Source organism: Dermacentor variabilis, chromosome 3, assembly GCF_050947875.1.
Source record: "Dermacentor variabilis isolate Ectoservices chromosome 3, ASM5094787v1, whole genome shotgun sequence".
Taxonomy (NCBI): Eukaryota; Metazoa; Arthropoda; class Arachnida; order Ixodida; family Ixodidae; genus Dermacentor; species Dermacentor variabilis.
This window is the reverse complement of record NC_134570.1, coordinates 50,386,422-50,411,168: the sequence shown is the minus strand read 5'-3', so window position 1 is coordinate 50,411,168 and position 24,747 is coordinate 50,386,422. Positions and strand designations below refer to the sequence as shown.

The following is a 24,747-nucleotide window of genomic DNA, read 5'->3' as shown; positions in this document are numbered from 1 at the left end:
CCTCCACCCTTGCGCATGTGAGAAGACTGCACATACCCTCCCCGCCTTCCTCCTTCGCGAATGGGAGAAGAGGCCATCCTTCTTGGCTTACCCTTGTCAGCTTTCGCTCACCCCTACAGCATACAGTGCGTGGCCGTGATCTGATCGCACTTGGACTTTACATGGAACATCGCAGCGACGCTGATTCTGCAAATTTGCTTGGAGCGTCCACGTAATTGCAATTGCAATAAAAAGCTTATACTAGTACTAAAATGCAGCAAGGAATCACTACCACAGAGTGAGAGGCAATGAAAAGATCACATTTATTGCACATTCATACCCCAGACATGTCTCGCATTTTTCAACACACCAGCACATGCAGTTTGGTGTGCTCATTCACACAATTCTGGCATAGGAACCAACAGAAGACCCCTTGAAATGAGTTTCATTCAACGCAACTGGGATGTACAACCTCAAAAACAATAGTCCCAAAAAGAAGGAATGAAGTGTTCAAAAAAATCAATATGTGGACGGGCAGTGTTGTACAGCATCCACGTTGAACAACATAACAGTGCTGAAATCGGTGTTGCAAAAACATCATGCACATAGTCATCGATGTAGTCTCTCAAGATTGGCCCAGTTTCATTACCAAAATCAACTCCAATACAGCACATACGCACACAAAACAGGCATATATATATATATATAGTATAGTAAAATTGTTCAGTACATTCAGAACACTGCAGCAGTGTTACAAATCTTCAAGAAATACGAAAATAAACAAGTAACAGTAAACTGAGCAATGAATACATGCCTGCATCGATGCATTTGAGATTCAAATGCAGCTTGTCAAACATGAGTTTCACACAATTGGGCTTTCGCCAGCTCACAGTACCGTCCTGGACAAAGGAAACACAAACAGGAAAATCTGAAAAATTTTAAAAATGCCGAAATTTCTTTGATGGATTTCCATACATAGGTAGAACGCCTTATGTGTCACAGACAATTGTCCTATCGCATGTCGAAGTTCTAACCAAACTCATTAATATGTCCCCTACCTCAAACGTAATCTTCCGATTTTGAATTTTCCTGTTAGGGCTTCATTTGTCCATGCCAGTAGATTGTACGCCCTTAGACAAAAATAGAGAGACCTTTGAAACCTGCTCATAATTCACCATAGCAGAAGCATGCTGAACCTATGATAAACCGAACAAGAAAGTTCCTTAACATGTCTTTTTAATCAGAGAATCCAGCTTAACGATGTGCATCTATTCACTCAGTTCTGTGAAATCACATGCAATAAGATGACTGCAGTGGCAAATGCCTCAGTATAACAATTTGCAATCATCAAACATACCCGACATGCATTGCTGCACATGACCACATGATTCAGGTGCAGCGCCAATAGGTCTAGCCAGAACAGCATGATCTCAAAAAGCTATCACCATCAGTGCAGAATGCAAACAGACGTATAGTGCAGCATCTACAAGATATCTGTCACCTAAAAATTAAAGAAATGGAAACCGGGAGAAGGGGGAATGCAAAAAATGCATGTTTTACAGAAGTTGTTGGGAGCAAAGCATTGCTGGCAGGTCAGACAGTTGGAAGCATTCATTGTACCTCAATCTGTTTTTGGCAGAAGCCTTTTCATGCAAAAGCTAGTGTGCTTAAAGAAAAAAAAGAAAGGTAACATGAAAATGTGAAAATATTTCTTCGAGCTTGGGTAACATATTTCTAAAATGCAAAGACGGGCCTGTATTGGTTTGGCAGACATCAATCCTGCGTGGAATTAAATAGCCCTAAAAAGCATGTACCTTTGGCACTGATAGAGAAGGCCTCCCTGTTTTACAATTATTCTGTGCATTTGCTGAAGGGTCGTGGTCCAACAGAGGCCAAGCTGCACCGCAGTTAATATGCAGCTTCTTTTAAAGCTTAAGAGGAATCTACATCTCAGAGCCAACTCCAATTTTCGTATTCAAATTACAGGTGAAATTCAGAAGCTCTACTACGAGATGACAACCGCTGGAATAATTTCAATGAAATTTGTCGCTTTCAAGGAAGAAAGTCAAATTGTAGCTACTTCAGGAAGCAAGATCTTGATTTAGGACCTCAAGCTTTCTAAAGAATTGTCAAAAATCAGTAAATAAAAAAAATTGAAACACAACGTTTACAAATCCATTGACTCTGCACCAAAAACAGATATTGCAACTTAGTAAACTACACCTGTTGGAGCATTTAAAGCAGACAAATTCGATTTATGAACGCTTATGTAAAATTGTTACAATGTTTACGAGGGTTCTCCAAAGGTCCTACTTGTAAATTAGTGGCATACTTCAAAGCAACGTGTTACATCAATTGCGTCCGCTTTAGATGCATTAGTATTAGGTGCAGTTTACAGAATTGCGATATCATTTTTTTATTGCTGAGAAAAACAACTTCTCAGCTCCCCCCTATGTAAGAGAAACTTTCCGAAAGTAAGTTTCCTCATTTGTTTTCACACAAAAACGTTATTTCAAAAAAAAAAAAAAAACACCATGGCATTATAAACTATACACCTTGCACTATTTTTGCACACAGTCGCCATCAACATTGAGATATTTGTCGTAGCGTGCAAGCAGTTTGAAGAAACCGCTCTGGTAAAACTCGGTGCCCTGCAATGTAAGGAATTGTCACACATCCTGCCCCACCTCAGCATAATTTTGTAAGTGGCGTCCCAATAGTCAGGCTTTCAACGCAGGGAACAGGTGCCCATTCATACTGGATAACAGCACGCACTTCCATTGGCGACTACGTTGTCAGCACACGTCTGTCTGCCATCGTGATTTCTACTCTAATAACCTCGTGCACGCCGGTCTGCTGGCGTGGATTCTTATGGCAACTGTTTGTTTCACCCTGTGTACCACCTTCTCTTTTGAAAAAACGACAAAACTTAATTCGTCCCTCGTATTTAGATGGGAGCTACCGAGCTAAAGCTTCCTCTTAAGGAGTATCCCGCATAAAAGGACGCTAAAGGCTAACACTAAATCACTTCAGCCTGGCGAAGCATTTCTGAGTCTACATATTACATTTATTTGGCAAAAAAACATTTTGTGACTAATGGACAAAATGCACACCAATGTTTCCATTCTTGAATTTTGCAAGTAAAGCACAGAGCCAGCACATCAGTGTGATGCCACGGAATTTCAAAAGTATTTTTGCACACTTTGAGTCATTTTTACATATGAAACACTGTCAAAGCTTTGTAAGTCTAGCCTTTGGTTATTTTAATATGCAATGCAATCCTTGTTCATTGATAAATGATTAGACAGTACTGCAGAGACGCTGTCACAGTTTACAATGTAGTTTGTGGAAATATCAAGGCTGTCTCACCATCCCTCTTTTGTTCCTTCTTTTTCCTCTTTTCTGGCTTACCGTGCTGGTTCTCATGGTAAAACTTAAAAATGTCTCTGGTATTTCAGAAGTGCAGAGCGTCTATAGAAAAGACTGACGCAGACAGATCGTTGACAGACAAAATAAGGAGCAGAGTGCACTTTTTATGTTACCTTTCTTACTTTTTTTTTTTTAAGCACTAGGATTTAGCCCAACTTCTCTCTCAACAAAGTGAACGTGAACATCCATAGCGATTTACAGAGGACCTGCCCAGACAAATACTACCTGAGCTCATGAGTGTCCTTTGTTTCTAAAATTGTGGTCCATCTCATTGTGAATATTTTTAGGCAGGTATGCATAGCTCCAATAATATGTACATGTGAGACAGTGAACATTTAGAAGTGGTGCTCTTAAATATCCACCATTTTCGGGTATTATGGAAGCTCGCTGTTACGCATCTTTTGCTTGTCTACAGGGTAAATCCACACCGCGCATTAGTCGTGAAAATCTCACCCCTCAATAAACCAGGCAGCAAAGTGCGTTGAAGCCGCGCCATGACATGTTGAGAACCACTCACCACGCTGAGATAACTGGACAACGCTTGCGAGATCCCAGGAACTACTCATTTCTGCAACTCGGTTTCATGCTTTCTGGAACAATGCAGCAAAAAGCGTAAGTCGCATCAAGTAAAAAAGGAAGTTTACCACTGCTCGATCTAAAAGAAAAGTTCCAAGCCTGGCCGCATGCGCTCGTGTGCTGTGACTTTCCTCCACTTGATGCCATGCCTCGACTTTTGGGTGTTCAGAACAGAGCCTACCCCTAACTTGATATAAGTCTCTGTGCTTTGCTAAGAATCTTCATGAATTTCTGAGCTATAACTTCATTAGATGTCACTTTCAGTGCCTCATTAAAGGCACTTGATTGGTGGAGTCCTTCAGTGATGATGGAACATCTCATTATGGGAATCAAATCACGGAGAAGCGTAAGTGAAGCGAGGAGACTGGTATATCAGCCAAGGATCAGCATTGCACTCTGTTCTCAGAAGTCAAAACAGCAAGTCGAGCAGAGCAACATCCAAGAGTGTGGGGGCTGGTATAGACCATCACTTCTCATCGCACATGCTTTGGTGTACAGGGAGGAAGTGGCACATACAAAAAATATGGTCCGGATTCACCGCTGATGTTGCTCGCTTTAAGAACAACAAGCGGTGTGATTTTGTGGTTCTTTAAAGTGTTAGCATTAAGAACCACAAGGTCTAAAAGTTAGCACTCACACTAACTTTTGCAGACTTTTCAAACACACACAAGCACACAAAAGACAACCTAAAGGGTAACAGGTTGCGTCGACTCGGCACACACATACAAACACCTTGCCTTTTCAGTTTAGTTCAATGCAAGGTTGCGCAATGTCTTGTACAAAAATGACGAGCAGGAGCAAGAGGCCAATGGCCTTTCCGCTCTTTCCCGCCAGAAGGGTCCCTTCATTTGGTATACTCCGAGATGCACACGACTGCAAAGTTTTAGCCAAGGCAGACAACAAGTCACTCGCTCTAAGAAAGCTTTCTCGTCTGTTATGTTACGATGCCAGCAACGGAAAGAAACGCATGGAACTGGCTGCTGACCACGTTGAGAGAGGCCAATGTATGTCACGTACCATGTGCACGCACAATGAGAGGCGCAACCGTCACGGGCTCACGCCCGTGGCTTGAATGTCGGTGTGACATTCTTCACCTCGAACAGCTTGCGCACAAAGTACACCTGCAGTGCCGAAGTGGCCATGATGACGATGCACTGGGCAAGGGACCAGTACTGGACGTAGCGGTTGTTGCCATCCACAATGTACCAGTCTCGTGATAGGTGCCTCCTGTTCTGGTCCTGGTACTTCAGCATCTCACCCACCTGACCGTCTACCTTCTGCAAGGTGTCCTGCAGAGAACAGCAAGTGGTCTGAACAGACGGAGTATGCAAAGTGCCTGAATTGAGGATTTAAAGAGAAAAATTAAGTTACAGAGATAATGGAGAGTAACACTAAACCAAATTCACGTCGGAAGCGCAGTGCCAGCATGTCAGTGCGATGTCATGGATGTTAAAGGTTTTTCTCATATTTGTGCAGTTGCAGTAGTGAAATTTCTCATAACTTGCGTAGTTCAGTCTTTCGCTCCTTTAGAATACAATGCAGTCAGTTTTTTGCAGTCAATTCCTGTTAACTCGATCTCGATTAATTCAACTTTTTGCTTAATTCAAACGCACGGTATTGTCCCAGCGAGAAACCATACACTGCTATGGAAGAAAAACTTTAGTCCAAATGCAAAAGCAAGCCTGTTCAGTTAATTTGACTCCCACTGACCCCCATTGGCATACTCTCATGTGTGCAGGGGTTACTAAAAAGCTTGAAAATGCAAGAAATTCAGCTGGCGGCTTTACTGTTACCCTAGGAGAGGAGCTGTTTTACTTTCATATTTCATGGCTGACGGCCGACCGTAAAGCCTTCTCTTCCCACTTGTTTTATGTTGAGTCACGCACCCATATTCAGCAGTCTGCTTGTCCTCTCAGCATGGCGTTGCGTGACAATTACACAGCGTTTTCGATCGAGATCAAGAAATAGATTATTCAGGTTGTTTACACGGGTGTCCTCAACAGGAAACAGGTCGACAAGGGATGCGGCATGAATAAAAGCACGCTTGCAATACCAACACTGAACAAATTAATTCATTCGTTTCGCTGGCATTTGTCAATGCAACCTTTCAGATAATTCGACCAAATCTTGTGGTCCCGCAAAGGTCAAATTAATGGGAATCGGCTGCATGGTACAGGTACAGTCGACTACCATTAATTATTGGTACAGTTGATACCAGTAAAAAAATAAACCAAGCGTCAATCAACCAATCAACCAATCAAAATCAACCGATTTTGATCACATGTGCGATCAAAATCCATGGCGTCTAGGCTGGTGCAGGAATTCGGCCTATATTTAGTAAATCTGATTCATTTTAGCCCTGCTTGTAAGCACATGAACCTTTGCTTAGCTTGCAGCATAATTGATGGCGGGCACAGCATGAGATTGGTGCGCACATCATAAAGCATTCTATGCGTGTTTGTGTTTAAGCACATTTTATTTATTAAATGAAACAGGCATGATGCCTTCTGCACTGTGCTTGGTCTCCAGCAAGTGCCATCTTTGAGGATTTTCTAGTGCTTCAACAATAAAATGACTACAAATGCAAGACAAGATATGAACAGACAAGAAGCGCTTCTGTAACAACTTGATTTTTGTCTTTCGTATCATCTTTTGTCTCCCTAGTCCTCAAGTTCCATCTTTGCAGTGCTAGAAAACCTTTCCTTGAAGTTATGCTCGAACTGGCCTGCATTCAGTCTCTGTTCAATCAGTCACTTGGTGGTGTACATTCATATGGGAATATGCAGGAGGAGGCCCCAGCCAAAATGTGGAGCTGTATGGGGACCTCCTGTCCTTAAAAGAATAGTGTCCAAAGAAATACTGACCGATTTATTAAACGCAGCAAAGAAGAAAAAAAAATACAAGCTTCAACTAGAGACTAGCATTGGAAGTGCGTGTTGTTAAAATAGCAAACAGGGTGACAAGAACAACAACAAACTAAATTAGAAATGTGTCAGTGATTAGGCAACTCGTAGAAATGCATAAAATAATGGCAGGACTCAAAAGCATACTGGCATTTAGTTCCAAATAATACATCTAAAAATCTTCAATACCGTTATGTGTGCTTCAGGCAAGCAAGCAATACCGCTGGATTGCAGACAAGAAGTGCAAACTTACGGTGAAGTTGGCCACTGTGACACCTAGGGACTCGAGCTCCTGTACATACGACTCCCATTTGTCCCTCTTGAAGGAATTGAAATAGAGGCTGACAAGCTTGGCAGCAAAGTGGGACATGGAGTTATCAATGCACAGCTCGTAGTATCCTGAAAAAAGAAGAATTGTGATGAATTATTGCAGTTACAGTGAAGCAAAAAATTTGTCAATGAAAACTATTATTCTGTTCCCATGTAACTTAGATAGGAGCTCCTGAGGTAAAAGTTCCTCTTAAAATCCTACCAATTATTATCAGCTAGAGCTAGAGCCTGTGAAGCAGCAGCTTCCTTATATTTGGCACTAACCCTCTGTTTTTCTTTCTGGCAAAGATCTAGCACCACACACACATCACCTTCGCCATGTTTACTCGGTTAGATTCTCCGCACAGCATGTGAGATGACTAACAACATTAAGCAGCCAATTAAATAGGATGCTCTATGTTTCAGGAGGCATAAGCCAGCAGAAATGGCCTGCAAAATAAATTATTAGTTTTCAGCACAGTGTTTGTTTTTTGTCCAAGAAAATTTTGCACGCCCTTAAATTTTGCGACATTTTCTAATTGCGAAATTCACATAAGTTAAGGGAAAGCGAAAGTAAAGGGTTTTACAGTGCTTTTAGCTTTTCCCTAGCTGTCAGATGCTGTCCTTATAAACCTGAGAAATGGATGTTACCATCTATACAGCCATGATATGTGCCCACTTGTTTAGTGGCTTCCTATTGTCATCATCGTATCACCGATCACCAAATTAATTAGAAAATGTGCGTCAGGTGCAGCACATAATGAAAATGAAAACGTGCACATCGCCGACTCAGTTGCCACGAATGGCAGAGGACCTGAATATATTCCTTTTATATCGTTTTTCACTGTGAAAAGAAAAACAAAAAAATGGTTACCTCCAGTCGAGGTTGTTTCTTCATATTCAGCCGAAGGCCTCCACTGATAGGGTAGCACATGATTGCCATTGGGGTGTCTTACTGCAAAGCCGGCTTGACCATCGCCACCTCTTAGAACCTGCAACAAAAAATTGATTTATATAATCATGTGTCGGTGCACGATTCATCTTGTAATTTGTTGGAAGACAGTATGCAAAATTACTTGATACGACCCTAGTTCCTTTTTTGTTTGTTCTTTAACTTTTTCATGGCATAATCAAAGCAGAAAGAAAATCACTATAGGTGCTGCTGACTGCTTTTGTTTTGTTTTATTTTCTCTTTAATTTTTTCCCTGTGCGCAAAGTAAACATTGCGATTTCTTTCGCTGACAGAGTTCACTGCTGTACATTCTCCCGATTTTGTTTAGTTTGTTCCTTTCACTCGTACGGGTGCCACACGGCGCACTTTCGATCGCGCTCGAACCCGGTCGGAATCGAATTCCACGGTCGTGATTGGCTCGATCCTCTGCGCAAGCTGGGAGAGGGAGCTAACCGCGGTTGAGAATTGAGATGCAGATCGGGCTCGATCGCGATCGAAAGTGGCCGTTTGACAGCGGACTTGCTGGAAAATGTGCGATACAAATCAGTTTAGCTGTTCAACGCAATCCAATAACCGAAATCGCAGCGAAAAAAAGAAAAAAAAGAAAGTCAGAACCGCCACCACGACGCAATTTACCCAAAGAAGGTTTCCTGCGTAAAATTCAACAACTAAAAGCTGTCCGGTGCGTGCTCGGTGAACCGTGCCGTAATAAACGCTTTCTGACACGAGGTGTTTTTTCGCGGCGTTAGCTACAACAAGCATACGGTACAGTTGCGAACATCGAAATCCTGACACATGCGATGCGAAATCAACGGGGCAAAGTCGTACGAACTTAAACCCACGTGTTTTGTCAAAAGAAGCCGTACAAAGTCATGCACATGGTTCAGCTCGTTCAGCACGGGTCTGCGGCAAATCCGGTTTCCCCCCTAGGTCTCGCCCAAGCGGACAGCAAACTGTTTCTTATTCTTCGACGCATCTCAAGACAACGCAACGGCAGCTGCGCATATGCTCGAGTAACTGTCCTCGTGCAGAGCTCCACAGGTGGGACACACGTATTTACGGCATTTGGCGAGCAATCATAAACGAAACAGGGCCAGTATCAGGAACTTACCTGGTAGGCCACGTAGACCGACGATCCGGCCTCAACGTTCTGATAAAAACACTCCTCTTTACCGGCGTCCACATGGAGCTTGAATTCAAACGAGACGCCTAGCGAAGGCTCTGACACGTACGAATCGGCGGATATTTCAATCGCAATGCACGTAAACAACACCGCGGCCGTCAACAGACGTTCCGTGCCCATTTCGTTGAACTTTGCCGCCGCTTTCCCGCAAAGCACACGCAAGACAACCCACTACTCCGCGATGTGACAGCTTGTGGTCTCCGACAGATGGTAGCACGGTACTCAAAACTGTTCGTAGCGCTTTTGTAAAATGGTTTCGCTTTCGTTTTCAATGTTGTGCGATTTACGACTACATTGATTGGGGACTTTGAACTGTGGCAGCATGTGTTGAGCATGTCGTCCACAAGATCTCGCTTCAAATTTGTGTGAAGAGGAAGCTTTAGCTCGGGCCTAACTCCGACGTGGCCTATTCAAATACATGTAAAACGCAAAAACGCTTTCCTGAGATAACCCCTTGACGGATTTTAATGAAATTTGTTGCATTTGGGAGAAAAAGTTAAATTCTAGTGACCGTTGGAAGCGAAATTTCGGTTTAGAGACTGAATTTTATAAAAAGAATTTTCAAAAATTTGAAGGTTTGAAAAATGTAGATGCACGAAGTTTATAAATTAATAGCTCTGCATCAAAAACAGATATTGCGGTTCCGTAAACGGAATCCATTAGATCATTCAAAGCGGACAAATTCGATATGTCAATTTATACATTACGTGAATTTGTTACGTTGTGTGCAAGGGTTCTGCAAAAGCTGTATTCACACATTACGAGCTTTCTTTTTTTAATTCATGTGTAACATATCAATTTTCTCCGCTTTCGATGTACTATTATATGCAATTCCCAGAAGTGTGATATCATCTTTCATTGCCGAGTTACAGAGTTGTAAACTTGATAGCTTAGTTTTCTGAAAATTTGCAATTTTGCCAATTTTTAATAAAACATTTACGACTTAAATCAAGAATTTGAAAACAACAGTCACTAGATTTAATTGTTTTTCTTTTAAATGCAACAGACCTCGTCAAATTTGGAAGCGTTAGCCTGGGTGTTCCTATCTAAATACATGTAAAATGAGAATTCGTTTTTCGCGGCAACCACTGGACCAAGTGTGACGAAGTTTGTTGCATATAAAAGAAATATTTTAAATCGAGTGACTGTTGGTCTCGAATTTTTAATTGAGATCATCAATATTTTATGAAATATTGGCAAATTTCCGAAATATTCAGAAAATGAAACTGATTTTTACAACTCTAACTCAGCAATGAAAAATTATATCACAATTATGTGAATTGCATCAATAGTACATCTAAAGCGGACAAAACTGATATATTACAAATGAATCTAAAAACATTTAGTAATATGGAAATACAGCTTTTGCAGAACCCTTGTACACAGCGTAACAAATTCGCGTAAGATATAAAATGAGACGCCAAATTTGCCCGCTTTCAATGATCTAGTGGATGGCGTTTACAGAAGATGCAGAGCTATTAATTTGTAAACTTCGTGCTTCTATCTTTTTTTCAAACATTCGAATTTTGAAAATATTTTTAACAAAGTTCAGGCTCTAAATCAAAATTCCGCTTCCAACAGTCACTAGAATTAAACTTTCTCTTTCAAGTGCAAGAGATTTCATTAAAATCTGTTCAGGGGTTATCTCAGAAAAACGTTTTTGTGTTTTACATGTATTTAAATAGGCCACGTCGGAGTTAAGCCCGAGATAATGCTTCCTTTAAACTACCACGCCGACAGGTACTAGAGCGCATGGCTGCAAACAAGCACTCCAAGAGAGAGAAAAAGAGATAGAAGTCATAAGGGAAACGTCGGGAGGTTGACCAGGATAGATTACCTTTCCACATGAATTCACAGGTTGTAGCGTAAGAGATAAAGCTGCCACATGGTAGACTGCCAAAGACGCTAAATGAATGACAGGCTATACAAGCAAAGCTCGCAGGTTATCATGTAGGCTTCAAAAGCGAAAAGCAAGTTTGCATGAGAAAGCAGTTGCCTTTTTATAATTTGCAATAACTTGTTTAGAAAACAAAGAACAGTAACGAGACTAGCATTCTGTAGTTGCGAAATATGTTGTGCTTAGTTTCCACGCTTGGAAAATACCGAATAGTTCCTTTTTCGAATACGAATAATTAGTGTGCAGTGTTCGATTCACATACGAAGCTTCGAATATTCGCCCACGGACCCCTAATTTACACACAACTTGCCCCACAAGTACTGATATAGTGGCTACATCGCGAGCTACATGAAATGTAAGCCGAATCAAAATTACTTGCGAAGGAAAGAAGAATACGATTATGAACGAGCTCCTTAAATTTCAAACTTTATTTCGAAACGGCTCTAATGTTCCTGCCCAACTCGGCCACTCGGTGCGCTCTGCCCACGTGTTATCATACCTGGTGCTTCGGGGTTGATAAGTTATCTGGATGATGTTCAGTGCTGTGCACGAGGAGTCGCCGGAGCGCGCGTGCGCAGGACATTGTTCGGGAAGGAGAAATTCTGCGCAGTACGTTCTCGTCTCTGTGTTTGCAGCATTGCCGCGTCCTAGTCGCGAGCTAGCCATAACTGTTCTGGCTGGCATTGCAACATAATATTTCATTGCGACAGCAATTACGTGGACACTCCAGGTGAACAGGATGAAGATTTATTAGTGCGAAAGCATTATATATATGCCCATTTCCGCGAAACTCCGTCGTAGTCGGCATGCAGACGACGCAAAGAGTAATGGCACGTCAAAATAATAATAATAATAATAATAATAATAATAATAATAATAATAATAATAATAATAATAATAATAATAATAATAATAATAATAATAATAATAATAATAATAATAATAAAGCTCGGAGTGACGTCAAATTTCTCAGGGAGGTTCCTGTAAACAAAGTAAATAAATGGCTCTGAAAAGAAAATTTGCTACATTTCGGTCTGGGTGGGAGTCAAACCCGGGTCTCTAGGGTGCGAGACGAGCAGGCTTCACCGACGCCACGGTTCTGGTTGACTATATAAACGTGTGCCTAGAGCGTGCGCCGTTGCACACGCCATGTCCCAGCTATCTGGCTGACTAATGGTGTGGCCTACTGCTTCTTACGCTTCCCGGCAACGGCAGCTTAATTACGTAACCGTTAGAGTGTACTAGAATGGCTGCAATTAAGAGTAACCATTACTCGCAGTTCAACAGTCTTGGAACACGATTCAGAGATCTTCTCACTGCTTACTACGCTTCGCGGCAATTGCAGCTTATGTGACCGTTAGAGTGTACAAGAGTGAATACTTCATTCTAGTACACTCTAACGGTTACATGAGCTGCAGTCGCCGGGAAGCGTAAGAAATTAAGCAGTCAGGGGATCTTTGGCCAAAGATCCCCTGACTGCTTCTTCGGCACGGAGTGCGAACTGTATTTTCGGCCCCAGCAGAATACTTTCAAAAGCTTGCACCCAGGTGTGAAAAAGGAGTGAAACTGCCTCTACCGCACGCCAGGGTGCTTGACAAGTGAAGCATGCTTATGTTCCTACGTTCTTTGTAATGCAGGCATAGTTTACCGAATACCCTTGTCGCGCCGAAAGTGTCACGTGTGTCAAAGCAGAGCGTGGTGCGTCAACAAACGCCTCCCAGAACATCAACTGTCCCTGAAAAACGCAGCTCTGTCCCACCTGGCTGTAAATTTGCCGAGAGTGCGGAGGCACCCCAACGTTTTTTGAGAGCACGGACCTTCGCAAGGAGAAGAGAACAACTGAACCGCGAGATAGCGGAAGCGTTTTATATTAGAGAATTACAAAGAATCCATAAGCCAACCGCCAACAGCCCTCACAGATTAGGAGTTTTCGTGTCTCTGTAGCACGGTATCTTGAATGCCGATACATGCAAAATATATTGTTTTGTGACGTTTAGGAATTTCTTGTTAGCCCGTTCGTTCAGTCTTAGATATGAAGACACGTGTACATTAGTCAACTAATTATTTGCAGGAACTTTCAAAATAAAGCGGTTGCGAATCTGCGCATGTTTTGTGCTTCCTTCCTTGTCGGCGTTTTTTTCTTCGCGTAGTAATAACATGAATGGTCAACTGGACAGGACCTGGTCTCTCTGGGGACACACGCACGCCCTTTTCATTGAACAAGCAAAAGGGCAACTTGATACCTATGTCTTCATAACACTGTACAAGAAAGCTGAATGATGAACCGCCAACACAAACTAGTGCCACAACAGATACCTCAATGCAACAGTATCTCAGCAAACGCCGCACAGTTTTACTGCCTTACACTAATGTGAAAGGAAACTTAGTGGCTAGCAGTATTAGGAAACATGTAACTTCATTGATACTAGCAGCACTTTGGATTATTCGGGTTTTTGCATATGCGAATATATTATCACTTGTAAGGTAGCTTATAAAGTAAACCTATTTCACCTTTAAATCCAGCAATCCTTACTTCCTTTATTCCCAGGGGGGTGTACGTAGTTCACGGACGTTACAATCTTTACAAGTTATTTTATAAAAAATAAAATAACTTGTAAGGTAGGTTAGTAAACCTACTTCTACCTTTAAATCCAGCAATCATTACTTGTCCCAGCTCACGTGCCCTGAGTGGAAGTGGACACTGTGTACCGTTGTTTCCAGCTTCGTTTCTTCGTTGCTCGTGCTCTGTGGTGACGTCGAGCCTAACCCGGGTCCATCACCTCAGCAGCTCCTAGGCGAACTGCTAGAGGGGCAGAAAAAGATTTGAAAAACATTTGAAGACTCGGCTTCAGCTATTACTGTAGTATGTTCTATAGCTCACCGCTTGGAGAAGGTTCAGAGCTTAGAAAACTTGCCGATTCAGAGGGCCGTACGCCGTAATTATCTTCTTGTGTTTGGTGTTGAGGAGAGAGAAAATGAGACACACGAAGATCTGTAGGAATCGGTCCTCAAAGGCGTCTTTACAGAAACGCTGGGTGCACATGCCAGCTCGGATGAACGCCTACGCAAAATTGGGCGGAAACGTACTGGCAAAGAGCGTCGGGTAATCGTAAAATTCTGCGATCACGCACCACGAGAAAATAAATGTTATAAAGAAATTGCTTCAAGCTACAACACAAAGGCGTATCTATTTCCAAGGATTTTCCGACAAGACAGACGCAGTCCGTGAACTACGTACACTCCCCTGGGAATTTGTGTGTATTCAGTTAAATGTGCGGAACATCGTTAATAAAAATTGGAGGACGCTTAAGCTTCACCTTCAAGAGTGGAACGCGACAGCGTTCCCGTCGACCCGCCAAGGGGTGTAAGACAATGGGCTACGGCGCAGCGACTACGCGCCCCGCATCGGACGCGGTGAGCGTCGAGCAACGCAGCGTTCGGCGCGACAACGAAATGTGCGCCTGAGCAAGCGACGCACGCCTGAGCCTTAGAAACAGCTCGTTTCTAAGGCAACACCGCGTTCACTAGAGGCGCTTTTGTACCGCTTTGAAGCATCGAACACTTAGCAATAAAGAAAAAAAAACTCGTGGCTTAGTGGTAACGTCTCCGTCTCACACTCCGGAGACCCTGGTTAGATTCTCACCCAGCCCATCTTGCAAGTTGTTTTTTATTCATGAAGTGCCTGCTGGGATTTATCGCTCACGGCCAACGCCGCCGACACCGACAACAAGGTTTTCTGCGACACGAGCTCCTTAACGCTGTCGCGTTAAAATAGTTGCAGGCTACAGAATGATCCGCAAGACAGGAATTCCCGGGGTGGTGGAGCACGATTCATGTTCCGAGAGTCACTGCATGATTGTTTCAGAACAACTCCTCTGACAGAAACGACAGTAGCCCAAAGTAGAGCCTCTCCAGAAGTGGAAACAGCGCGGCGACGATGTCCCGCGGCAACTGCCTAACACATGTTACTCCATAGACGAAGTTTAAAGTCGCGCAAAGGGGCCACGTGAGCAGCGACCAGATGTAATGCAGCGGCAAAAGCCACGGGCACGGAGAAAAGTATGCACCTGACCGAGTTCCCTCTTTTGAGCCAGTCGTAGCGGGAAGGCCACGAGATACCATTGTGCAAGCCGTATATAGTTTCCCAAAGTACCTACGTAGATTACATTACAGTATTTTTTAATCGTAAAATTTTGCAAACCCAATGCTTATGTGGTGCAATGCAATTGTACACCTAGCATAAACCTTTTATCTAATTTATGCTAAAAAAGAGCTTGTACTGTCTATCGCTCATAAAAACAAATATCCGCGGACCCACTGTGGGAATCAATTTCAGCGAAGCTTTCTACGCTATGTGTTTTGATTGATGATAATTAGCGGTGATGATGACGGCGAATGTGCAATTTCTTCAGCGTTTAGTCTAATGCGAGAGTGGTGGGTTGATGTTAAACGTCACCTTGCGTGCACCGCTGCTGTTTATCTGCGTAGTACACAGAACACACAGGTAGATTTATTTGCTTGAGGCGTCGCTGTGCGCCATTGCGCATAATCTCTGAGCGGGTTGAGCATTATCATTGCCTCACATGGCACATCGCGTCGTGGCAGAAATATTAAACTTTACTTGAATAACGGGGGTGTGCTTGCCAAAGCAACGATCGGATTATGAGGCACGCCGTATAGTGGCGGACTCCGAATTAATTTTGACACCCTGGTGTTCTTTAACGTGTCCCTAAATCTAAGAGCAGGAGCGCTCATTTATTTCGGCCCCATCGAAATGCGGCTGCCGCGGTAGGGATCGAAGCCGCGACATCGAGCAATGCCACAGCCGCAAAGCTACGTACCGCGGCGGGCACAGAAGTGTTGATTCGACGTGTGACCGCTTCCGTAGTGTCGCCTAGACCTTATGCGGTGCGCGTCAATGCGGCTCCGCTTCTGCACGCCCCGCGTCAGTCGTCCGCTTGAGAAATTTGCACGTTTATTTTTCAGAAATAGCAGAAGAGTACGGTACCGTACCTTCAGTTTGCTCGCAACCGCCGATCCCTTGTCTTCTCACGTCGTGTTTTCCCTATCCCGCCCTCTCCCCCTGTATGGGAACTGCGAGAGTGGCAGGACTGTTGTTCACTCCTTTCGGGAGTGCGTCGGTTCAACCTTTTTTTAAACCTCCTTCGCTCTACCCAAGGTTTAAAACCCCCTTGGTTCTAGCCATTCGCTGCCTCTTCTCGTCCCCTCCTTTCATCGGGCGAGGAGGAAAGGGCGCGCGGCGAGCCCTTCCTCCTCTCTCGCGCAAGCGAGAGATGGAGAGCCCTTTAATGAAAGGCAGAGACTAGCCGGCGTACAGTCCGGCGTATAGAGAGAGGTTCTTGTTGGGGAGGAAAAAAGAATTGGGGTAAAGTGCAGCGCAGTAACTGGTCTCTCAGTTGAGGACACCTCAACCGCGCTGCACAGGGGGGAATGAAAGTAGAGGAAGAGAAAGGGCACCAGAGGCAGCAGAACGCCGAGGAAAGGCGACGTAGTTAAGAGGCGGTCGGCGAGTCCGACGGCCTCGGCGAAAGTCAGGAGGGCGTCGACATCGCTGACATGCTACCCTGTGTAGGGTAGGGAATCGGGAATTGGTGGCGCGGCACTGCTTGAACGCGTTGCCGTCGCGTGCTGCGAAACGATTTGGAGGTTGTTTTAGCTCGTTCTCCGTGAAACTTACGTTATGTCAGTTACGAACGAGGTCGTCGAAGAACCACTGCGTAGCCTTTCGGTTCGTGGGTAATTGCAGCATGCGGAAATTTTTCTCGGCTGCGCATGCGTGTTGTGAGCTATTTTGGCCGTATCGGCTTTTATGTTGTACGAAGAGCAGCGGCATCTCCGAAGCGCCAGCGTGAATGGGAACGTCTTCTCACTATCGGGTCGCTTGGAGTAAGAACTAAACGATAATGGTGCTCGTGTATGACCGACCTAATGCAACCTCCAAATATTTGAGCGCCAATTTTCATAAAATACTTGCGTGAGCCAGAGGCAGCGTTCTCACGCATTGCAAGTCTAGTAGGCCTGAAATCACTGTGCTTTGCCTACGTTATAGCCTCTCGTATGACGACGATGGCGTTGCTCAACATAGCGATCACTGGGGTTGGCAAACCACCATGATACGTATAAGCTTTGGCCTTTAATTGGCATTGCCTTTGTGCCCCGTGAAGCAGTAATATCCGAAGGGGACCGCATAAAAAGAATCCAACGGCTGTTTGTGAGAACACGATTACGTAGAACGGGTGGTGCGTTACAGGTGACGGTACAAAAAAAAAGGGGGGGGGGGTAACTCAATGCCAAAACCGCTATTTGATTATGAGGCACGCTGTAGTGGGTGGGGGACTCCGGATTAATTTTGACCATCAGGACATGCTTAACGTGCCCCGAGTGCACGTAACACGGGCGTTCTTGCATTTCGCCCCCATGGAAATTGCGGCCAGGCTGAGATCCCGCGATCTCGTGCTTTGCAGCGCAACTCCGTGCATAGCCGCTAAGCTACCGCGGCGGGCGTCGTATGTTTCGTAACTACGCATTGCTGCTAAACCTCAGCTTAGAATTACAGTGAGGATTTTTGCAGTAGAGTCACATTCGTGAAACCAATTTTCAGAAATAGAGAAGTGATCTTCGAGGCTGGCTGCAGGCTCAAACACGTGCATGCGCACACATCGCGCTGGGGTGCGCCGTCCACCTCAATGCCAGCAGAAACTCCGGCCATGCTGACTTAAATAACTTCACTACGTCTCACAAGACCGTTTTCCACCTAGAAGACACCGCGGCTTACTAAATTGACCACGCGAGCGCGAAAACAACCACCATGAAACGGCCGCCGAGCATATACCTGGCATACAGCACGGTATGCTTGCCTAAGCCAGATGCCGACTGCCGATAGATGGCGCCACTGCCTACGCAATATGGCGGCGCCCCTAAAGAACGCGGCGTGCGGACAGCAGCAGAAAAGCCGAAGGAAGAAGCAAAGAAAGCCAGCCGCTACCGGTAACTACCGTCGTACAATTACGTGCGATAACACCGCGGCCGCGCGCAGTCTGTTGTATTTATCCTTTTCGCGACGATCCCGCGGACGCTGCCATGTTTGATCACGTGGTGACGCGTCCATTGCTTGCCTCAACTGGCTCCGTTGCCTCCGTGTTTATACAATGGGTGTGCATGATGCTGGTGCGGCTTAGTAAACCTCTGTTTCGGGAGATATTGCAGATGTTGACTGGGTGGGCGAAACTAAGCTTTGGCCACGGCTTCAGAGAACACGCAAAAGCGTTTTCGGAGCAGATTAAATGTGTCCAGACGGCGCGAGCAGCGCATACAGTGCTTGTTCTAACAACGGGGCTAAATATGTATTCCAAGCTATCCAAACTTTCCGCTCATGAATTGAATTAGGGTTATTGTGTGTTCCTCTTCGTTCTTTAGTTGACAAATATTTTGAACCAGTGGCTTGTCACATTTCTGACTCAGTCAATTTCCTCGGTGCGGTCGCTGTGTGATTATCTTCTGCCTAATCGCTCGCGGGTATGCTCAATTCCGATAGATTTGTCCTTGATGCGCGGAAGGCTTGAAACGTAGCCATATTGTTAATTGTAATACCTTGCAGGAAAAATGTATTATCCCTAGTAACTCATTTACAGCTGCGTATAGCGCACGATAGCCCATTCGTGCGCTATCGGTGTAGTGCAGTCATTTAGTGTGCGTATATGGTGCGCATATATTCAAGCGTGCGCCCATTCACTCATTGACACGTTGGCGATAGAGAGGGCGTAGCTTTGCGCCGGCTGAGGTATATGTGTGTCGATACTGCGCGCGAAACTTACGATGACAGGACGCGGCGCTGCTCTCTCTCCCCCTTTTTTTCAATCAATCAATGGAACTTTATTTTTCAAGAATATCAGAATAGATAGATAGATAGATAGATAGATAGATAGATAGATCGATAGATAGATAGATAGATAGATAGATAGATAGATAGATAGATAGATAGATAGATAGATAGATAGATAGATAGATAGATAGATAGATAGATAGATAGATAGATAGATAGATAGATAGATAGATAGATAGATAGATAGATAGATTACTTAGACCGATAGCCTAGTGGCTAGTGGCCGGTCCATTCCAATAAACAACAAAATATGCACAGGTCAGCAAGAGGGAAAGCACGCAAAAAAATGAACTACAAAAATAAAACACACACATTCACATGTACTTGTACACACGTGTACAAGTACACCTATAATACGTACATACATATAATGAGCACAGTATCAACCACGCCTCTCAACAGACACGCAATTTCACAGGTGACAGAAAAAATGACTTACATGCTAGGCCGAAATTACGTGCAGTTTTTATTTTAAGCGGGATCATGTTCCAAATTTTAGTTCCGCTAAATTCTATTAGTGTTTCGCCATAAACGTTACTACATTTGGGTAGGTTACCGTATGAAGCATGATGCGTATTGCCTATAGGAACGAAAAGAAGATCAGCAGGAAGAGGCGAGTTTCTATCATATAGTTATATTCTTGATCGAAACAGCAATCTTGTAGTCGCGCAACATCGGAACTGAAAGGACGCGTTGCGATTGGAAAATTGCTTAACGAGTGGTACTCACTCTTGCCGGCTTTCCGGCGCTGAAGCACTTTCCTTTAAGGTTAGCGATACAACGCTGGCGGATTGGTATCCTCGAGGAAAGCTGTACATATTGAACTGCCCGTGACGCGTGCGGACAGTTGCAGCGACGGTCCGCTAACTTGGCCGCACAGGTTCATTCCATTCCTTAATATGCCAGCCACTACTTTTGCAACCAACTACTGCACACGTCTTCAATCCACATGATTCAATCCAGCATGATTGAAGCACAGTGCGTTAGCGAAAACTCAGCTGCATTTCCGACAGCTGGTCGCACAGAAGCAAGGTGGAAGCGGTAGGGGTTTCGTGTTCCTGCGCTGTCGCTGAGGCTACGTGTGGCGGGCCGACGAGAGCGCCATCTCGTTTCTCTACAACAAACTGCTCCGCGAAAGGTGCGAACGAGAGCTTGCGAGGGCGACCCGAGAAGGCTTGACGTGGCGGTGCCTTCTCGCGCTCGCAAGGGAGGAAGGCGTTGAGGGTTCGCGGCTCTTAGCACGCGAAAAAGTGTGCGTGGGGGGGGGGGGGGGGGGGGACTAATAAGTGCTTCAGTAAGTGCGCATCCTCTCTTCTGCTCCAACCGCGGTGGCTGAGCACGACCGCGCGCGTCCTTTCTTGCAGACTATCTGCGCTGGGTTCGAAGGCTAGCCGGCCTGAGATAGCTGATGGTTTCGTGCGCGCTATGTTCTCGCGCGCCTAGTTCGCGTTGAAGCGAGAGGCAGCGCGAAGGGGGGAATTCGCTCGCCGCTGCTGCCGCTCTTCATCACGCCAGCGTTATGACAGCGAGTGTCCTTGTTTGCCTGCGCGCGCGTTACAACGTGCATGTTAATTTAGTTGGTAAGCGAGTGTTTGCAGCAGCTTATGCAGCTGATAAAACGACTAAACTTACTTTGTATAGCTGTCTTTATTGCTGTCGCAATCACAGCTTCGCCTGTCGGGCGAAACTGTGACTTCTTTAAAAGCGAAGCTTTGCGAATCTCGCCTGGTTTCGTGACCGTGGCTGCTGCGGCCTGGCCCTTCTCTTGCTGAATAGGTCAACCAACCAATGGGCCAACCAATCAGGCCTGCATAGCCTTCAATTGTATCAAGTCGTCAGATATGTTTTAGGCGACGTAGCTATAGCTTTTTATACATGTGCAATAGAGAGGAGTACATGAACGCATTCAAAGGGCCTCTGAATATTCCTTCCAGAGAAAATGGACAAGAATTCAAGGTTTCCATTGCGCGTGGTTGTGACGAAGAGACTGAAGAGGCGTGCGCGCTATGCTCATGACACGCGCTTTTATTCTTTCTTCTCCTGACCAAGAGCACCATCGTCAGCACAGGTCTGCTGCGCATCCCTCAAGCTGTCGGTAAGCAACATCACCATTACAATGTTCACCGTCTCCCTCGCGTTTTCGCGACGCACTGCCGCCTTCGCTGCAGAAGGCTGCGTATACTTGAGCTATAGCGCCTTCGCGAATTTCCGCTGTCCTCTTCTCCGTGGCGCTATAATTTTGATCGCGGCACGGATGTTTATCTTCTTCTCGCTGTATTATAAAGTGCGCCGTCAATCGGTCGTCTCACAGCGCGGTGCGTAAATATGCGTGCCTACCTACACTCGACCATCGGTCTGTTTTACATCGCCACGTTTTGGTTTCGTCATTGCGCCTTTTGCCTCCCATATGTAGGCGCGGTTACAGACGAGCACCTTCGGGGCTCGCGAGTGGAAACCACGAGGGTTATCGCTGGATCAACGGTATTTTCGTCTTCTGGACGGCAGTTTGTAACGCCCACCGGTGGAAGGCGTAACTTCTTTTTTTTTTCTCCTTAGCTCGAGAAAGCCGTGGAGGCAGACATGCCGCGTTACATCGTCGTATTATACTCTGCAGTATTATACTTGCGATGGAGTATATGTTCACTCTCTTTCTTTTTTGTCGCCAGGAAGCGCGCTCTTTCCTCGTAGAGCATACGAGAGCACTAAAAAATTGAGTTAAAAGTTTACACCATTTTGTTCCTACGATATAAGAAAGGTTTGCACGCTTTGGGGACTTGTAGTGTCCCCAAACGATAATCATCTGTCTTGCGCTTGTTTCCTATATCTTCCCGCGCGCCGAACTTTCAGGTCACGAAAGGTGTGCGGGTGTCAGCGGGACACGGTTGTGTAGAGGAAAGTTGCGAACCGTGTTCGTGTTAAGAAATTAAGAAAGCAGATGCACACTAGACAGATAGTAGGTCCAGAAAGTGCTCTTCTAAAGACATAGTCTAAAAACATTTTACAGTTATCAGTGAGCCATCCTGTTGCATCAAAACTGCTCTTTTTAGACAAAGAGCAATCATGAGATAATATTCCGTTTTAGAAAAGCGGGGTTTCTTTCTTTCCTTTTCGCAATCCGACCATGCATTGACTAACCATCTTAACATAGCTAAATATAACAAGGAAGGCGCTTGGGAACAACTAAAACATTAAAAACACGAAATTCTAATAATTATCATAACTTAGTGACTTGATTCCCGCTAAAAATGAAATGTTTCGAAACTATATTTCGAAACTATAGTCAGCATGCAGCGTACTTTGCCCTTACGAAAGCATTTATTGCCTAAATTGACTAAGACAACTCTCTTTGCCTTGTCCAAACGTTGACTCCAATCTGAGACACCCCTTGTTCGACCACTGTTGATGACGTCACGGATTTCAAAGCAATTTGTCGTGCTTGCGCCGCTTTGGCGCAAGAAAAGTTCCCGGAACTTCTAGGTATAGGTCATTGGCTTCTTCCGAATGTGCTCTATAGTCTATGTTTGCCGATAAACTATGTTGGCCCAGCTCAAGCGCTGAAACCGTTAAAATGTATGACGTCACGGCGACGTGGTGCGGGAAATTCACGACGGCGTCGCCACCTGTCTTTTGTTATTGCGTACTTCTGGCTTGCCATGCACTCACGGATGAGAGCAGCCGTTCTCCTGTTTCAGAAGTGTACTTTGTTTACTAATATGCACGGTAACATAATATTCCAATGTGTAGTACCCTTTAACGCTCCAGGACTTCCTGCTTGATGATTTAATGATATATACACAAATCCGTGATTTTGTGTACACGTCGTGCTAAAATTCAATTGAGTACAGTGCTGCGTTTATCTCTCTCGCTGCCGTCCGAGTATCAAGAGCGTTTGAAAGTCTTATAGTATGTATTGTACCACGCACGGCCCGGTATCGAGCGGCCGTGGTGGTACACTACTCTCTCCCAAAAGTCAATACCGAAGATCGACCAGTCAGCCGCGCAGATATGGAGACGCGACATCCCAGTCGCTCTCTCGCATTCTCGGCTGGGGTCACCGGAGTGCCCACCACCTCGCGGCCAGCCGGTCTCCCAGATCAGCCGATCCGGAGCGGCAACCTTGTCCCTGCTGCACGTTTCGACGAATACAACGGTAGCGGCGGCGCGGCTACGACGGTGGCGGCAGCTGCCGGCGGCAGTGGCCTTGAACCACGGTGCCTTGAACGGAAGCCAGCAGGATGCGAGCAGCAGCAGCAGCGCCACCTGCTGCCTGCGTTGGCCACGCATCAATGCCCCGTCTGCTGTCGTCTGTTCCTGGACCACCGCGAAGCCGAGGAACACATGCAGGTGAGATATACGGCGTATACCGCGTGCCGTCTCGCCTCTCGCATCCGATGACATGAATTTTTATGAAGCGGAAAAGAAATAAAAATAAACTATACAGTACGGCGAGTTGATTCCGCTTTCGTGATTGTGACACCGCGCGTGTCGATCTTCACCGTCTCACTTTCCTTTTTCCTGCCCGACCGTTTCCTTTTTCCTGCGCAAGACGCGCGTAGTGGCAGCAGGATCTGAGTTCGGATTCTCCGACTGGAGTTTTTCTTTTTTTTTTTCAAAGATAATCCGTTAGTGTGTGTTCGTCAAAGACACACACATGAGCGCGTGCGTAGTAGTAGGTCGCATTCTCGCGCTGAACCAGCTGAACGCGGCTTCTCGTCACCGAATTTACTCAGTATTTTTTTTAAAGTGAAAGCTTTACTAACCGCGTCGAGCGGAGTTTCGCCGTCGCCAGATATTTCACCTTCATTTGACGTCGGCTGCGCCGTAGCCTTGGCAACGCACCGCGCCGAGCTCCACCGCTGCCGCCGGCTTGGCGCATGCGCTCTCCGCAGCTGGGTCGCCGCCTGACCACGTGACTCGCGCCGCGCCTAGCTAAGAGGAACGCCACGCTCGCCTAGTCAGTGCGAGCTTGACAAGTTGGTTCTTTATTCTATGGTTTGGCCATGGACGAGAGTAAGGGCCGATTTACGCTCGAGCCGCCCATCGCCGCAAGCCGCACCGCACGCGTGCGGTCTTGCGAGAGATTGCACGTATCAAACACTTGCGCACAAATTTCGGTTTACAATGTGTAAGGTACACACTGTACACACAGTGTAAGTGGTAATTTGTGCACGAGTGCTGGATACGTGCAATTTTTCGCGCGACCGCAAGCGTGTGGTGCGCTATGGGCGGCTCGAGCGTAAATCGGCCCTGAGGCCTGGCCGTTTTCTCTGAGCGTTGCTCGGGGGCGGATGGCTTTGAGCCGTCGTCGCCAGGCGGCGTCTGACCACAAGGGTTGCCAGATGGTCCCAACAAAAGATAGCCAAATGATCTCAAAATGTAGCACAAAAATAGCCGCACCCAAATTTTTCGTGAGCGAAAAGCAGCCGAAAACATATATCCAAAACGTTTGATGATGTTCTGCAGGTGTCTTACAGGTGGGGTAGATTTTTCCGGCTCTAAAACTACTTCCGCCGCATGCGCCCAGCACAACACCGGCTTGAAGGTCTGCGTAAATAATTCGAGTGAGAGTTGCCACCAAAGTTTTGCTGCCACTCAGACGTGTATTTAGACACCACT

At 45.4% G+C, this 24,747-nt stretch overlaps 1 protein-coding gene across 2 annotated transcripts; it reads right to left on the bottom strand.

The window, feature by feature from the left end:
* Positions 1 to 278: 278 nt before the first annotated feature.
* On the bottom strand, positions 279 to 9,522 carry loj (p24 family member logjam). Of its 2 annotated transcripts, XM_075685060.1 has the most exons (5): positions 9,260 to 9,522; positions 8,071 to 8,188; positions 7,141 to 7,286; positions 5,002 to 5,273; positions 279 to 3,998 (listed from the first exon to the last, which is right to left on the bottom strand). In XM_075685060.1, exons 1-4 carry the CDS (start codon positions 9,449 to 9,451, stop codon positions 5,040 to 5,042), a joined length of 690 nt encoding a protein of 229 aa, XP_075541175.1. In that variant the 5' UTR covers positions 9,452 to 9,522; the 3' UTR covers positions 279 to 3,998; positions 5,002 to 5,039. The 2 variants fall into 2 exon arrangements, with proteins under 2 accessions (XP_075541175.1, XP_075541173.1); XM_075685058.1 differs by having other exon boundaries at positions 279 to 5,273.
* Between the last annotated feature and the right edge of the window lie 15,225 nt (positions 9,523 to 24,747).

Bases quoted from the DNA above. Each gene is read 5' to 3' on its own strand.
- loj (XM_075685058.1), bottom strand. From the start codon at position 9,451: ATGGGCACGGAACGTCTGTTGACGGCCGCGGTGTTGTTTACGTGCATT. The intron at 7,287-8,070 runs GTAACCATTTTT...TTCTTTTTTCAG, and splicing joins AGAAACAACCTCGACTGGAG to GATACTACGAGCTGTGCATT. The intron at 5,274-7,140 runs GTAAGTTTGCAC...TGTTCTCTGCAG, and splicing joins TCACAGTGGCCAACTTCACC to GACACCTTGCAGAAGGTAGA.